The sequence below is a fragment of the Falco punctatus genome (assembly GCF_963210335.1).
Source record: "Falco punctatus genome assembly, chromosome: 4".
Lineage (NCBI taxonomy): Eukaryota > Metazoa > Chordata > Aves > Falconiformes > Falconidae > Falco > Falco punctatus.
The window spans coordinates 3,881,020-3,897,065 of NC_137583.1; the positions used below are offsets into that span (position 1 = coordinate 3,881,020).

General features: G+C 40.6%; 1 protein-coding gene across 1 annotated transcript; it reads left to right on the top strand.

Annotated features, from left to right (window-relative positions):
• Window positions 1–14,985, top strand: LOC308063341 (haloacid dehalogenase-like hydrolase domain-containing 5). The gene is made up of 8 exons (XM_080386179.1): window positions 1–478; window positions 2,312–2,521; window positions 3,615–3,727; window positions 5,381–5,474; window positions 6,684–6,717; window positions 7,613–7,787; window positions 9,841–10,029; window positions 10,845–14,985. Exons 1-8 carry the CDS (start codon window positions 368–370, stop codon window positions 11,239–11,241), a joined length of 1,323 nt encoding a protein of 440 aa, XP_080242305.1. The 5' UTR covers window positions 1–367; the 3' UTR covers window positions 11,242–14,985.
• The last annotated feature ends 1,061 nt before the right edge of the window (window positions 14,986–16,046 follow it).

Genomic DNA, 16,046 nt, shown 5'->3' on the forward strand with positions numbered 1-16,046 from the left:
GCTTGCCGGACCCGTGCGCGCGGCCGGGCGGGATGCAGGGCAGCGCTGCGCACTGCGCCCGCCCCGGCCTGGCCCACGCCTGGTGCCTCACCCGGCGGCGTCCGTGCGGTGCGACCCCCGCAGCGCTGCGGTCGCGGTTTGGGGTCCCGCAGGCGCTGGCGGTCCCGCAGCGTGACGCGGCGGCCGGAGCCGCGGGCTGTGGCGGGGGACGCGCCGGCTGCCGCCCCCCCGGCCCTGCCTGGCGCTTGGCGCCGCCCGACGGGCCGCGGCGGGGGGGGCGGGGCTTGGGGGCAGGGGGCGGGGCGGGGGGCGGGCCGCGGCGGGAGAAGCCGCCCGGCTCCGCTGCTGCCCGTCAGCCGGCGCCGTCATGCGGCGGGCGCTGCCGCCGCTCCGCGCTCTGCTCAGGGCCGGCGCCCCCCGGCTCCCGGCACCCGGCGGGCTCTGTGGCGCGCCGGCGGCCGACAGGGGCGGCCGCACGGTAAGCGTGGGGCCGGGGCTGCGCGGGCGGCGCCGGGAGGGGTGCGGAGCGGAGCCGCCGGGAAACCGGAACGGCCCCGGCCGGTGGGCGCAGAACCCGGCCCCGGCGGGGCGGCAGGGCGCGGCCGAGCCGCCCGCCCTGTTCGAGGGGCGCCCGCGGGGTCCGGGCTGCCGCAGCGGCGGCTCCCGCTGCCCGGGCTGGCCCTGCCCGCGCCGCGTTACGGGCCAGCAGCCCGGGGCCGCACGCCCCCACCCCCCGCTGGAGTTGCTGCCGCCGCTGCCGGGCGCCTCAGGCGCGGGGGGTGCCCCGTTGCGGTCAGAACGGAGACCAGGACCCGGCCGCGCACCGTTAGCTCCCCCTGCGCGCAGCGCCGCTCTTCGCTCCGCCTTTCTCCGTGCACCCGGCAAACGGCGCTTCCTCGTCCCCTCGCGCTCACGCCCCGTCCCCGTGTGGCGGGAGGGGCGGGACCCGCGCCCCGCGGCCGCCACAGGCACCGGCTGCCGGCGGCGGGGGGCGGGAGCGGGCACGTGAGGCTGAGCAAGACCCGCCCGGTTCACCCCGGGGACCGCGCGGCGACTTCGCAGCGGCGCGCGCTCGGGCTCGCGGGTGCCCATGTGTCGCCCGTCGCTGAATCCCGGGCCGGGGCGGTGGCGGTGGCCCCGGCAGGGGCCGGGCGCGGCCCAGGAGCGCAGCAGCGCAATCCGGATGAGAACAAAATGCTGCCTGAAAGGGCCAAGCGCCTCCTCCCTGCCGGGGCGCTGCCGGGGCGCCCGGGCTGTCCCGCCGCGGTCGGCTGGAGCCGTGTCTGCACCCCGCTTCCCCATCGCGCTCGGCCTCTGCTTAACCTCTTGCTCCTTTTTTGTCCCGGTGAAGAGGGGATCATAAATCCCAAGAGTCCTGGATTCCATTTTAAGCTTGGGAGAGGAGTGGCGTTGAGACTGTAGATCATTTCTGGTCCATTTTTTCCAACCTGATTCAGTAACGGTTCCATTGTTCAACAGTCCGCTCTGCCTCCGCTCCTCAGGCTTATCACCCGGCCCCCCTTGCCTGCCCCCAGCTAGCGCTGCTCTCCTTTCCCGAGCTTACAAGTCAAGCTCTTCACCTCTTCAAAGGCAGACGAGATAAACTTCGGTACCTCAAACAACATCTTTGTTTAAGGAGGTGCTAACTTTACCTGCGGGTGTTAGCCTGCCATAGTAAAACTGAGGATCACCTGAGAGGGTGTGTAAGGAACACAACAGCTATCTAGTCATCACCGAACCCGCTACGAAACAGAAAACAGCAAGTGACAGCAGGGACACTTTTAGTATCTGAACATCCTGTAAGGGAGGAGCCAAGTACAATATTTGCATTCAAGAGTTACCTACTGCCAAAAAATTTACCTTTGGTTTGTTAGTAGTTTATTTTGCTAGTATTCTGTGCATTGAAATTACCTGTGAAACAGAGCGGGGTTGAATCAATCAAAAGTGTGACCCCCTGGCACAGCAGCCTGTATTTTGTACCTCTTTTTATCAGTTCAACGCCATTTGTCCCTGCCTTCTGAAACATTCTGGAGCTACTCATAAAGCAAGGTAGAACCGGTGAGCCTGTATGTGTAAGAAAAGGGGGTTGCAGTGCTCCCTTTTTCGCGGTAGGTATTTTAGCATATGAATGTGTCTGTAAGGCACATTAAAATGTGCAAAGTTAAAGCTCCGTGGAGCTCGAGGGGACAAAGTTAAAGCTTCTCGGTGGAGGCGTCTGTTTTTATCGGGCTTTAGCTGTTGTAAGCCTCATCAAACATGCGGAAGAATAGGCATCACTAATGTACTCTTTCTTTCCAATTATTTCCTGCAGCTCAACATACCGCCATCCTTTGGTTTCCTTTTTGACATTGATGGTGTACTGGTACGAGGAAAGACTCCAATTCCTGCTGCAAAAACAGCCTTTCAAAAGCTAGTGAATCCTCAGGGACAATTCTTAGTGCCTGTAGTATTTGTCACCAATGCCGGGAATTGCCTTCGCCAGAAAAAAGCTGATCAGTTGTCTCATCTCCTGGGAGTTCCAGTGAGTAGATTAAATCCTATTTATTTAGTTATTTACTTATGGTGAATGTGTCATGTACCATCTTCTGTTAGATGCTGTTCAGTTAATCGCTTTTATTTTTCCCTTAAGCCCCCTGAAATGATTTGCTGGAGCAAAAGTAAAAAATGGTGTCCAAAGCTAACTGTATTTCCATTGCTAAAGGTACTGCTTTTTCCAATGGTAAAGCTAATCGTAATGGTATTTCTTTGCACCATTATTATTGTGCGAATAAATCTTGCCTTCTCCTGAATAAAAACCCGTGTGTGTCAATAACATGAAATGCTGCTCTAGCAAGCTGACTGTCTTTGGTGACAATGTGCAAGACAGGAGCTTCCTGCCCATTTTTGATACAAGTAGTAAAACATTATTGTCCCCTGATTTGTGGGTGCTGCCACCAGCAGGACTTCCCCACGGCTGGGGACTGTTTGAGCATTACTAAGAGAAAGCTGTAAAGTCTGTTCTGTAGTGCCTTTTTTTTCAGTAGGGATCAGCAGACGTGGACGTATCTGTATCAATAAAATGCAGTGTGTCATGGGTAAAATGACATCTCTATTATTTTAGGGGTTTTTAGATCTGCAAAGGTGATAGAGTAGTGGTTCATCAACAGCATCCTTCCAGGATAATAGTTCTACTGGGTTTATACCTGTCGAAGGAATGGGTGATATGTAAACTAAAAGAAGATGGTTTTCTGATACAATTAAATTGACACTGCAGCCTTGCAAAGGAACGCCAGTTGGAACTAAGGCAGTTCTGATTCTTCTTCCCTGGTTGTTTTCGGAATGAATTAGGTTATTCTGTAAAACCAGGGCAGAAAACCTTGTGTTCATATTGAATGGTGTAATTCAGGAAACTGAAAAGGGTGTGTAGGACAATTTGTCAGTAATGCATTTTTTTCCCCTGGCATATTATCATTATGATGTCTGTAAAACTTAGGAGAAAATCATGTGGTAGGGTTTTAGGTAGACACGTATGATTGTTTTGTAATTCACAGAATTTCACATCTGTTGATTAAATCTACATAGGAATAACTTAACTGAAAAACAGCAGACTCCTTTTGTTTTTAAATCCCAAACAGATTTCACAAGATCAAGTGATGATGTCACACAGTCCTCTGCGGATGTTCAAACGTTTTCATGAAAAATGTGTTCTTGTATCTGGACAAGGACCGCTGCTTGATATTGCTCAAGAGTATCTTTTTAAAAAAAAACAAACCACCACAGCACAACTTCCTGTTTAAGTATTTTCCTTAATCAAGTTCAGGGGGATTCTGTGCATCAAGTGAAGACCAAATATTTCATCACTACAAATCCAGTAATGAGCAAGGCTAGTTGTTACGATGATGTCAAATTAATGTTTTTAAAATGGTTGATATGTCAATACATGCTTTACTTTGTTCTATCTGTTTTTAATGAGGAAGCAAAAAAGAGAAAATTAATTTTTTGACTTATATGTAAATGACACTTTAGTGCAAAGGGTTTGTGCTCCTTGAGGATGAGAGCATGGCATTCTATCTGTTATTTATCATGGGTGGCTTTTAGCTCAGTGACTCAAGATCAGCTTGTAAGCATGTGGCCAGGCCAGGTTGCATTGCTTTTGTAACCAACATCTAGAGTAGGACGACACTTGAAAATATTTTTCTCCCGCTGTACTGCCAAAAAGAACTTGAATTATGTTTATATAATGGTGGTATCAAAGCTTCAAACTGTAATTTGATGACCTTAACTTTTGCATAATCTTTGCTCGTGCTTCCAGTAACTCCCTTCTGCACTTCTTCCTTTATTGGAGTTTTAAATAAAGTTGGTGTAAATCATAAGTTGCTAAAAATGTATATGCAACCTGTAAGGATAAACTTTATTTCAAATACAAAGATGAGAAAAAGTTACTGAAGGAGCGTTCCAGTTAATTGTCAAAATTTGTTAGGCATAGCTAACAGAAAAATATATTGCAAGACTGAATAAAAATACAAAAAACATATTTCTGCTGGAGATAGCATTTTCATATGGGATAATCTTATCTTAAAATAACTTTACAAATGGCCTGTGATGTTCATTCCAATACAGAATCAGGTGGCTTAGTTTGTATAACTGATAAATTTCATAGCTCTTATTTTCATTTACATTGTGAGAAATTGTCTTAGCATTGTGAGTAGCATCACAACTGCTTTTTACATAAATGAGTGGTTTTAGTTTGATTGTCTCTTGTTAATGAAGTTTAAATTAATGGGATATATCAGCATTTAAAAGCACTACTATGCAAATCAGTAGGTTATTCTTCCCTTTTTGTCCTTTGCTTTTTTGATATGTTTCAGTATTTATCTTAACTACTTGCAGAGCATAATTAAACCGGGTTGGTCAGCCCACCATTTTGCAAGAGATTGAGCTTTATGGTGTTTGTTTATATAGCTATACCTTTGCAGCTATAATGGCCTAAGGAAAGCAGAGTTAGTAGAGGAAAATACTGTCTCCACAAGCTCATATTTCTGTCCTATAATAATTACAAAAGGTGTTGCCTTGCTGCCAGATAAACTTATTTTTGTGCTTATGTAAAGACGATTTTAGAGTATTGCTGGTGTAGAGTGGCTTCTTGCTTTTTGTTTTTGAGAAAAGATATATGTGTATTTTCTGTTTTAAGATTTCAGGCACACAGGTCTCCCATTTATAAATAATGGGATGATCATCTTTTCATCGCACAGAAGAAAAAGTCAGTCTTCGATCTGTTGCTTTCATTCCTAAATAATTTACTTTACCAGATCAGTGGCCTATGTTAAATGTGTCAACATGAAATTTTTTTAAAAATCTTTTAATAGAAGCAGTTCTGTATCCTTAACTGGTATTTTCCCAGCCTTGGTTTCTGTCAGCCTATTACCATTGAAACACTGAGGGAGAAACATCCTTTGCTAGATGTAGTTGACCATGACAGAAGACCCAACGTTCTGGTGAGTATGTATTTTTGTTTTAAAACTTTTTTTGTGCATTAGAAGACATGCTGTAATAGGGGTCAGTATTTCAACTACCAAACTAATGCTGTGCTCTTACATTCTACTTTGACTTTGCTTTTCTGCTTCTTTATGTTTTTTTTTTTATTACAGTATTTTCAGGAAAAAATGTATAGACGCTTTTCTACCAGTGGAATTCTTTAACATAATCTTTGGTTTTGTACCTTAGTGTTGTGGGAAAACAATTTAGTACAGATCCCTAATTCAAAATCCGTCTTGGAAAGCTTATTAGCTTCCTCAGATGTGCACAAGATCAAATAAGCTTTTTCTTTCACTGTAGGATTGACTTGGTATTGTTTTTAGGCTGTGAGGTTGCTTCAATTTTAAATTAATGCTTTGCAGATAACTTTGCAGGTAATTTTTCTCCAAAAGACTGCTTTTCTTGTTTATACAGTTATTTAAATATATTTAAATATTAACAGTATGGTTTCAACTGAATTGTGCAAATTTTTTTAAAAAAGTGAAGACATACACTGTAAATCTGTGTGCGTATTGTACATATTCAGGGTCAGTATATAGAGTGGATTTTTCCCATGTGAAGTCAAAAAATTCTTTGGGTTTTGTAGAAACCTTAAGTTACGTCACCTTTTGCCTTGTTTCTCAACCTTGCGGATGTGGAAGTTCAAGAAACTGAATGTATTTCTCACTGTAGGGAGTAAATCATGAAGTGCAAACAAACTCCTGTTGTTTAGCGAATATATTATGTGTTATGCAACACATTTAAATTTTTTAGCAGTGTTAAATAAGTTTCAAAAACTGCTTCTCGGATTTCTTGTTAATACTAGAAGCCTCTTATTCCTGTGGAAAAGTAAACATCCGTACTTCCATACAGAAGTAAATTGAGCAACTGAAGCTTTATAGCCTGCCAGAGGAAGTTAGTTCAGTAGGTGTAGGAGGCTGGCGGATGTTGAATGCGCTGACTTGTCTTGTTTGCCACGAGATTTCACTGCAGAATTGAAATACAAGTTTCTAAGTAAACTGACATCAGGTATATATTTTATTTTTAGTCAATAATCAAACATGCCATCCAGTAGCTTTCCTGTCGGTGTTGCAGACGGCAACTGTCTGAGCTGTAGTTGAATTTATTGTGTTGCAAGTAGTAGTAGATGTTTGATCTTGTAGAAAACTTTCACTTTTTTCTTATTGCAGTACCCTTCTGCTGTGGAGCTTCCCAAGATTGAGGGTCAGTTATCTTTATTTAACTTGCAACTATCCATTAACAGATGAAATATCTTTATAGCTAGAATTTATTTGTAGATGGCTGGGCATTTCTGAAAGTTGGCTGACACAATTCTAAGATTTCTTTGTTAATGGCATCTGTCATCGATTTGAAATGTATCGTGTGTGATAAAGCTAGTTTTTTTTAATGTGTGCACTATTCCTCCATGTGTTTTTGAAGGGTTTTTTTGGAGAAGGTAGGTGAGGTCTGCTTTCTTTTTCATCTTCCTTTAACAGGCTATTGTTGCCTTCCTTTCAAAAATGAGGAAGGAATTGCTATGTGTTCAGAAATAATTGGTCTGGTTCTTACAGTAGTCAGGATGGTCATTTCAGAGTTATAGTTATGAAAAGCATCTTGTTTCAGTACAATGTATTCACTCTCATCTCATCTGGAGTACAGGAAAGTAGAAATTGAACTTCAGGATTACAAAAACCACGTCAGATTATTGCTGGAGACCAAAAAGATGTTGAAAAACACATTCAAATTTTGTTTTAAAATGAACAAAATAACATCTCTGATGGATTATTTAAGTAATGTGTGTAAACATAGAATTCAAAAAGGTGTGGAAGACTTAAAGATACAATATTTATAAGTTAATATTCTGTGGTGCTATGGAGAAACATAGCCAGTAAAAAAAAAAATACTCTTAAACCTGTAGATTTTGCAGTTTGTTACTTCTGAGATTTTCTGTGAATTCGTGGACATTGTAATATGTCAATACCCTAAGTTAAACCTAATGGGACTATCTCATCAGTTCATAGTTAAATCAAATTAACTTCTTTAGAGCAAGATTTAATGTCAGATTTGGTGCACTGTTAACCAATTCTGTAACTCCATTTTGTAATTCTTGTTCTCATAGCTGTTGTTTTGTTTGGGGAGCCGGTCAGATGGGAAACCAACCTTCAGCTGATAATAGATGTTTTGCTGACAAGTGGCTATCCTGGAAATCCGTATCGCCACGAAAATTACCCTCACATTCCTGTACTTGCTTGTAACATGGATCTGATGTGGGTAGCTGAAGCACAGTCTCCAAGGTAAGAGCAATTACAACGTGCACGTTTATTATGATGACATTTTGGGGTTTTATTATTTGGGGTTTCCTCATTTCTTCAGTACAATTCAGAGTCAATACTTTTACACCAAATGCTCGCTATAGCTTCACAGTAGGGCTCAGCTTTGAAGACAGCGTCTCTAAAGCAGTGCACTTCCAGCAAACGCTGCTTTACTGCTACCTACATTATTGCATTCAGGAAATCGGTTACTCAAGATAGAAACTGCTGTTGAGCTCTAAAACTTTTTGTTTCCCCACTCTTCTGGGAGTGGGCAATGATAGGTTTTTGCCTGAGGGCCGCAGAGTCTCAGTTCAAAGGACAAAATGTTAAAAATTATCAAGGCCATTGTTTCATTTCATTAGGTCTTTGGTATTTTTTTTTTCCACCCTACAGTTTCTGGTAGGATAAACTGACCCTGCTAGTTGAAAGCAGGGAGTGTTTTTGAGCTGAGGATAATATAGTGAGCTCTTTAAGGAACACAAGAACAAAACAAAGCAGAGTACACCGAACAAGGTGTGGTAGTGGTTTTGTTTGATTTTGATTTTCAATAGAAGGTAGTTATTTTAGTTTTGTTTCCCCTCCCTTTCCCCGCGTCTAAAATTTGAATATACAGTGAAATAGAAATTGTTTTTGTGACTTGACTGTTGCCTTGATCAAAGATCTTGTCAAAGACCTTGTCAGACATCCTTACTTGGACTCAAAGGCCATGTCTAATTACCACATTGGTAAGAGATGTATGTGTGATAGTTTCAGGCTAGACTAAAGCAACCAACGTATCTGCAGCAAATAAAACACATAGTTTAAGTTGTGTCCTTTGGGAAGGACGCCATATAATGTTTGTTTTTTCCTTTGAGTTTGACAGTATGACAAGGTTGCATCTGTCAGTGCCGTTAACCTTCATGATTGGAGTATAATGCCATGACTAAGTTGTTTTAAGCTGCTGCTGATAATTACTGGAATTAATTTTATGTTTATTTACTGGTATTTCACAGTACAAAGCAACAAATCTGAAAGTGCTACAGCTGCTTTCTTCTCTGTTGCTTTTATCCTTAAAAGACTATTTTGATCTCGAGGCCACTAGAGACTTAATTTCTTTATTAGTGCACCTCATATATCTCTACTGGCTTCTGATGCTCATTATATTGCTGCTTGGGGTTTTTTTATGCTATAGGTACCTGGTTTGAGCAGATAAACTAACCTATGCGCATTGGAAGTTACCTAGCAGCTCTTCTTAATCGTGTGTGAAATTTATTTTATGTAAATTGTTGAGTAGCAATATTTATTCTTCTTAGGGTGTTTTGGTAATTCAGTGTTCTGAAGTGATGTATTAGTTCATCCCTAATCCCACGCCCTGACTTCAGTAGTGAAATAAAACTATTCTTTTTTTCATCATGAGATTACATATTCTAAACTACTGATTTACTGGCTTGGTTGATGACCCATCATCACTGTTTGCACCTTGATCAGAGTAACTGAGTTATCAAAAGCATGCTGTAAAATTTGTTTGTTCTTCGATCCTCCTTTGCATCTTTTTTTTTTTTATTATTATTATTGGAGAAACCCATGAAGTTTTTTTGTTTCTGTATTACAAGTGAGTTTTGCATTTAAGGAGAGATCAGTTTTCCTTCTGTCTGATTCTAATTTTCATTTTCCATTTCTCCTCTTTGTTGGTTTATCTGATTCTGTTAGGTCACTGCAGAGAGTAGATAACAGCCTAGGCATTATGTCAAGAAGCATCACTTTTGTAACTAGGGCATCTTAAATGCAAGTAACACTTAACACAAACCATTGATACGTTATAAAAATGGGTAAGTCTGTTGTGCTGTCCCAGTAACATGTTTTTATTGTGGTGTTTATCATTTGCCTAATCAGCACTTAATTTTCAGTGAAACAGCTGTGGAATTGTTGGGTGCAAACTGAGGGGAAATTTGATAGTTGCAGGATTTATTCCTAAAAGATCATGAAATAAAAAAGCCTTGGGTTTGTTGTTTAGTCTGTACTTAATCTAATTTGATTTGGTTTTACACCTTCATAGGTTTGGGCATGGAACATTCATGGTTTGTTTGGAAAACATTTACAAGAAGATCACTGGCAAAGATCTAAAATATGAGGCCTTAATGGGCAAACCTAGTAAACTGACCTACCAGTACGCAGAATACCTCATCAGGACTCAGGCAGCAGAACGGCAGTGGAAGCAACCTATTCAGACTCTTTATGCTGTCGGGTAAGATATCATAAGGCTAACGAGTACAGCAGGAAAGGACTTGCAACATAAATACCAGCAAAGAAAAATATACAACTCTTACTAGTTTGTTTCTCATACTGTTGGGACCACCCAACATTCTTGGTGCTATGGTGTAATTTTTATAATGGTTTTAAGCCCCACTGTTTCTAATCTTGAAAATTAATACTTTGCTCTTTCTATGTATAATTTCTGTGGAAGCACAAAAACCAGTTTATATGCAACTAAGATGTATCCTGTTTTTAAAAAATTATTATTATTTCTGTAATAGGCTGTGTAAATCTAACAAAAAGTATTTGAATGGATGTTTGTTGGTGTTATGCCAGTAAACCTAATAAAACAAGCTTTGAGTAAATGACAGTTATTAGAGAAAGTAGAGCCAGAATTTATTTGTGAGGTCATTAAGCTGGGTCATATGCTACTGTGTGTGCTGTCACATCATGGAATCCTTTTCATAGGAAGAGATAAAGCTGTATTGTATTAAAGACTGTTCCAGAGTCTCCAAGATGTTTGGAAATAATAATAAGCTTATTCACGGACTGCTAACACCTATCCTTGATTTTCCCTCCCCCTGCTCTAGTTTGCAATTTCAACATGAAGAGTTACTTTTACCACGCTTAATGAAAGTGGTGTAATAAAATAGCTATAGGATTGGGTTTCTTCCTATCTGCATACTTCCACATAAAGTTATGTAAATGATAAATTGTTAAACCACAACATGTAAAAATGTCTTTCATACATAGAAATTTGACAACTACAATTGCACTGCTGACTAAAATTTCTTCTTACATTTCCAGAGATAATCTCATGACGGATGTATATGGTGCTAACCTTTACAATCGCTATCTCGAAGAGAACTCCAGAAAAGGTTCAAAATCACGGGTTCAGGCCAAAGTTGCTGGTGGCAGAGGCTCTGCCACGCTCTCTCAGGATGATGAAATAGACAGCAGTTGGGAGAATGAATTAGCATCTGCAACTGCTGCCCACTGTAGGTCTGTTCTTGTTTGTACTGGGGTTTACAACCCTCACACTGAGGTGCCCTTAGATACCAGGGAGAGCATATCTGAAACAGTGTTCCATGGCCACAGAGATTTTAGATTTGATCCTGGTCTAGTAGAACCAGATCATATTGTACCAGATGTTGATGCTGCTGTAGACCTGGTCTTCCAGCTGGAGAACTTTGCACCTAATTGACATGATGTGATTTCTTAAGGACTAGTCAGTGCTGTGCTTTTTATCCCAGAAAACAAACTGTGCTTTAAAATCATGCCACAAACTGCTGCTTTCTGAAATGTTAAACTTTTAAATTAATACAATCTTATATTAAGTATACATAGGTATATTAATATACTTAATATAAGTGTATTAAATATCAATAATTCTTTTTAAAGTACTTTGAAATATGTAATTCTTTGCTTCAGTTGCCCTTTTATTGTCCTTCTATTCATTATGTTAGGTATTTTAATATCAATTTTTCATAGTAGCTTAATGCATGTTACTGGTACTTCAATTCCCACACCACACTACCTTCTTTTTTTTGCTGGAACAAAAGTTGGAACATTTAGTTCTAGGTGTCTTCTGAATATTGGATTATGGTGCTAGGGTCATTCACACCATTACAAATTGGCTGGTTTAGAGCACGACATGTATTACTGCAGGTAACGAGTGCTCTTTCAAATTAGAGTGAAGTTCATCTGTTCTGCTACTTTGTACTTGCTCCCATATAACCCTGCAGCCTTTCATCTGTTTTCCCGTGTGTCCAAAGCTGCTGTTGCTCCTCGCTACTCTGACACGTAAAGCCTTAATAGAAATGCCCACGTAAGATGGAGAATGCTGACGTGTTAACACCATTTAGGAACTCCAGCTAAGCTGAGCACAGTCATGTAAGAAAAGTGGCTAACATTGGATGTCCTGTGTGGCATAATACCTGGCCTTTTTGTCTTTGCCTTTTTATCTGCACTTTTTTGAGGAATTTAGAATCTTAGAAAGCTTTAGCAATTATGTTTCAGGCGTTTCTGTCACTTGGACTTTTCCACTGAACAAGTGACTACTGTTTGGGCAAAAAGTGCCTAGTAATTTACTTGAAGTTTCATACCACTGTGGTAATTAACCGGCCTTTAGTGTAATATATTCCATCTTGTGTCATTGTTATATGTTGTTTGGTTCATGGTTTTTATAGCTGCTCATTTAAAAAAAAAACAAAATAATTTATTTTACGTTATTTTTGTAAAATACTTTTAAACATTTTCATCCAAAAGATGTCTTTGAAAATATTTTTGTGTTGTTACAAGACAGTATGGTGTACGAGTATGGTATACTTGTGACTTGACTTTGGAAAACATAAGCCAATTAAGCGTGTTTTAAAAGCAAAGTCAAATTACACACAAATACCACTTATCATCACCTTGGGGGCTAGTCAGGTTTTTATGGTGGTTTGTTTGTTTGCTCTTTTCCCCAACTTTTCCAATCAGAAATAGCAGAAACGAAAATCTGTGGGTTTTCCTTTCCCAAGTTCCTGCAGAACTAGCAGAGCACTAGCTTAAAAGCATTAATAGACAGATGGTGGCCAGGAAGTAATTTCACTTTATGCCAACTTCTTCACTGCTTATTATCCTGATACCAAAACCTGAAAACATCACGAAGAGAATATTGCTGCTATGCAGTCAGCTTTTTGTTGTGTTTTCTCCATTTGCAAACCACTGTAATCCCCCTCTCTGTTATCAGGACTGTTGAGTCATTCACTCTTGAGTGTTTCATCAGTAGTTTTCAACGTATCTTGCTGGATCCAGTTTAAGGACACTGCTCTGAACAGTGTGTTTCCTGTTTCTTCACTGGGAAGGTATCACAGCAGCACATTCTTGCCTTTTTTAATTGGTTACAATAAACAGATATATACTTATTTCTTTAGCACTTTTCTGTAATATGCCAACTATTTGCAAAGTATGCCAAATCTTTCTAAGTAAAGATTGTAGTTTTGTAAAATGTCAGGATGACTTGAAGTTGCAATGTTTTAGTACGGAAGCACGCTGCAGAGCTCTTTTAACTGTTACTGAGAGCAGTTTCAGGCTGTCAGTGAAGCAAGGAATAAAAATGTGGAAGTTGATGTCAAGAACAGAAAATGTTCTCTTTGTTTCTTATTTTTTCCCCAGAATATGCATGAATACTTAAAAAGGTTCATGAAGGAACTGTGTATATGTGGGTTTTAAATTTCATCCCTTATGGAAACATTAGGCTACAATGCATATGCAGAAAAAAAAAATATGTTTGGCTGCTAATCAGGCTGCTACTGTTTTTTAACTGAAAGGAAGGCAGGTTTTTAGTCTATATCCCTCTTGGACCATTTGGGCTACATCTGTGTGGCAGGGGTGTGAATGTTGCCTGATGAGTCTGAGCAATCTTTAATGTGATTCTTCATATGAACTGAGTCCCAGTAGTGGAGTAGTGTGCCACTAGATACTGAGCTCTGTCAGCATGAAACAAAAAATTGGCAGTTGTTGCCACAAATGGTGGCCAAAGGTGATTAATAAAGGCTGTTACTACAAAACACAAAAGAAAAATGTTAGTGTAGTAGACACTTGTGGTATGCCAGTGAGCTAGGCAAAGATTTTGGTGACATACCATGAAAAGTAAATTTTTAAGGAAGGATTTGAAGGAGTATAGTGAGTTACCGTTAAGGATTTTTTTACCTGGACCTCTTGCCAAATGTGAAGGACCTCACAGCATCCACTTGCTTGATGTTCACACAGCTTCATTGCAGTGCTGAGCTAGGTACATTGCAATTAAATTGTGTACTCCCTAATGAGTACTGCAACCCCACAGTATAGGTCTAGCTCTAGAGCCTGGAAGCAAGCTGCTTCCTTGGTGGCATGTTCCAATGTTTATGTGCACCGAGCCCTTATACTGCAGTTAGAATTTTGAAATATTACTGGTATTACTAATATAGCACACTTCTCAATATAGCAAAAAAAAAAAAAAAAAAGCATGTGTGTTCCTCCCTCAGTGCATCCCGCTCCAGTTTACATTTCTGCTTCAATTTCTGTTGAAAATATTTCTGCTAAAGTACTGGTATGTGACCAGGCAAACCTGCCATTCCATCTGCTTTACTGAGTAGTGAATTCTGCAGAAGACTTGTAATCTTGATCTTTTTACTCATGTGACCCTTCAAAAAGTAGATGTTGTTAATTATGTTATTATTTAATGTTTTACAAATGAAGATGCTACACTGACAGAATTCCAACTCTTTGAATTTTGTGGCTCCTGTTCACTCAGGAAGTGGTACAAGGTGAGAATTTTTTTGAAAAGTGGTGTCATAAAACATTGCATCGAGTTACCACTGTCACTTCTAACACTTCCTTTGGTATTTTAAAGTGAAATTTAGTGATTCTTTGTTAGTAACAAGCTAAGATGTGGAAATCCTTAGAAGAAATCTCAATCTCTGGTATTGGAAAGATTTTTTTTTTCAGAGTTCTTAAGGAAAACTGCATTTAGTAAAACATTCTTTCCAATTATTCAGCTAAGAGCGAGATGAATGAATATTATATTAGGTAAGAAAAAGACCAAGATCCGGTCTTAACTTTTGCTCTCCTTTCCATGAATGTCCTCTTACCTGGATTTTCACTCACCTTCTTTAATATGTTTTCAGCTTTGACATTTACCTCTTTGAAATAGGTGGTGTTTCCCACATGGTATGTTCAGTGTATTTCAGTCATAGCATACGTAAACTCTTGGATGTTACAATACTACTCTGACGTCTAGAATGTACTGTTGAAACACCTAAGTGACCAGGATGTGCAGAAATGGATCACTGAAATCAGTTTTAAAAAGACTTCTGAGAATCTTGCTGAAGTTCCTCGTAAGCAGAACTTGCTCTTTGTTTGTATATTAGTATCTTTGTTCTTGATACCTTTTGTTCTATTAAAAAAAACACCTCAAAAACAACCTTTTGAAAACACATCCTGTACTTATTTTTGCTAATAGAAAATTGACACTATTTTAAACTCCAGCCAAGATTGTCTTCGTATCACGTGTTTTCCTGTAGAAGGATTTCTCAGTTAGAGGAATGTGAGACTAATATTTGAAGAAAAACTAATTTTCAGGTATCTCCTCTTCAGTATTAAAAAACTTGCATTTAAAATTAAATTTATCATGTCAAAACTTGAATATTCTTAAATGTAATGAAAGGAATAATTATTCTGTAGTACATCCTACATGTATAAAATCAGTCTGCTATGCTTACTGATATTACTTGTTACGGAGTGTTTTAAAGTTACAGATTTTTTTAGTAAAAGATCATGCTCCAGGCAGCTTGTCTTAAAGATGTAATTCACAATAATCTGTTGCAGTGTTTTGCAGTAGTTTACTACTTTCCATAAACTGCTCAATAATTTTTTTGTGGGATAACCCTCTCTATGTTGCTGTGTCTGATGTTTTCAGCAACGCAGATGTGATGACATGCTGCAATACAGTGTAATCAAATCATCTGTAGAAAAATTAAAACTATTTCAGTGGTGGTAGGAGATGAAGCGTAGCCTTTGTGATGCAGTAGGATTGGAAGACAATCAGTAAGAAATTGAAAAAGATCCTCTAACATGAATGTTTTTACTAAGCTTGAGAGATGTTCCCAACCTGCTATATGATACAGACCTCTGCTGGGGTGCGTTGGGCTTCGTCCCGCGGGAGTCCGGCCAGCATGCTTGGTGGCTGCTCTGCAGAGCAAGTGGAGGTGATCAGGAGCTTCCCATCAAAAGACACCTTGATCCAACTAAACCAGGACCATGTACTTTGGCAGAGCTGAGATATTTAAGTCCAGGATCTATTAAATTCTGAGAGAATACAGAAGAACGTTTGTGGGGCTTGGGCTGGGCTTTGGGGATGCAATGATGCCTGCTTTCACACACAGCCCGTGTTTGCTCCCCCACCACTGTCTGTAGTTTTTGAGGGGATTATTTGTCATTTCGGTGAAATTAACCTGTTCTTTGGGCAGAAGACAGCGAAACAAA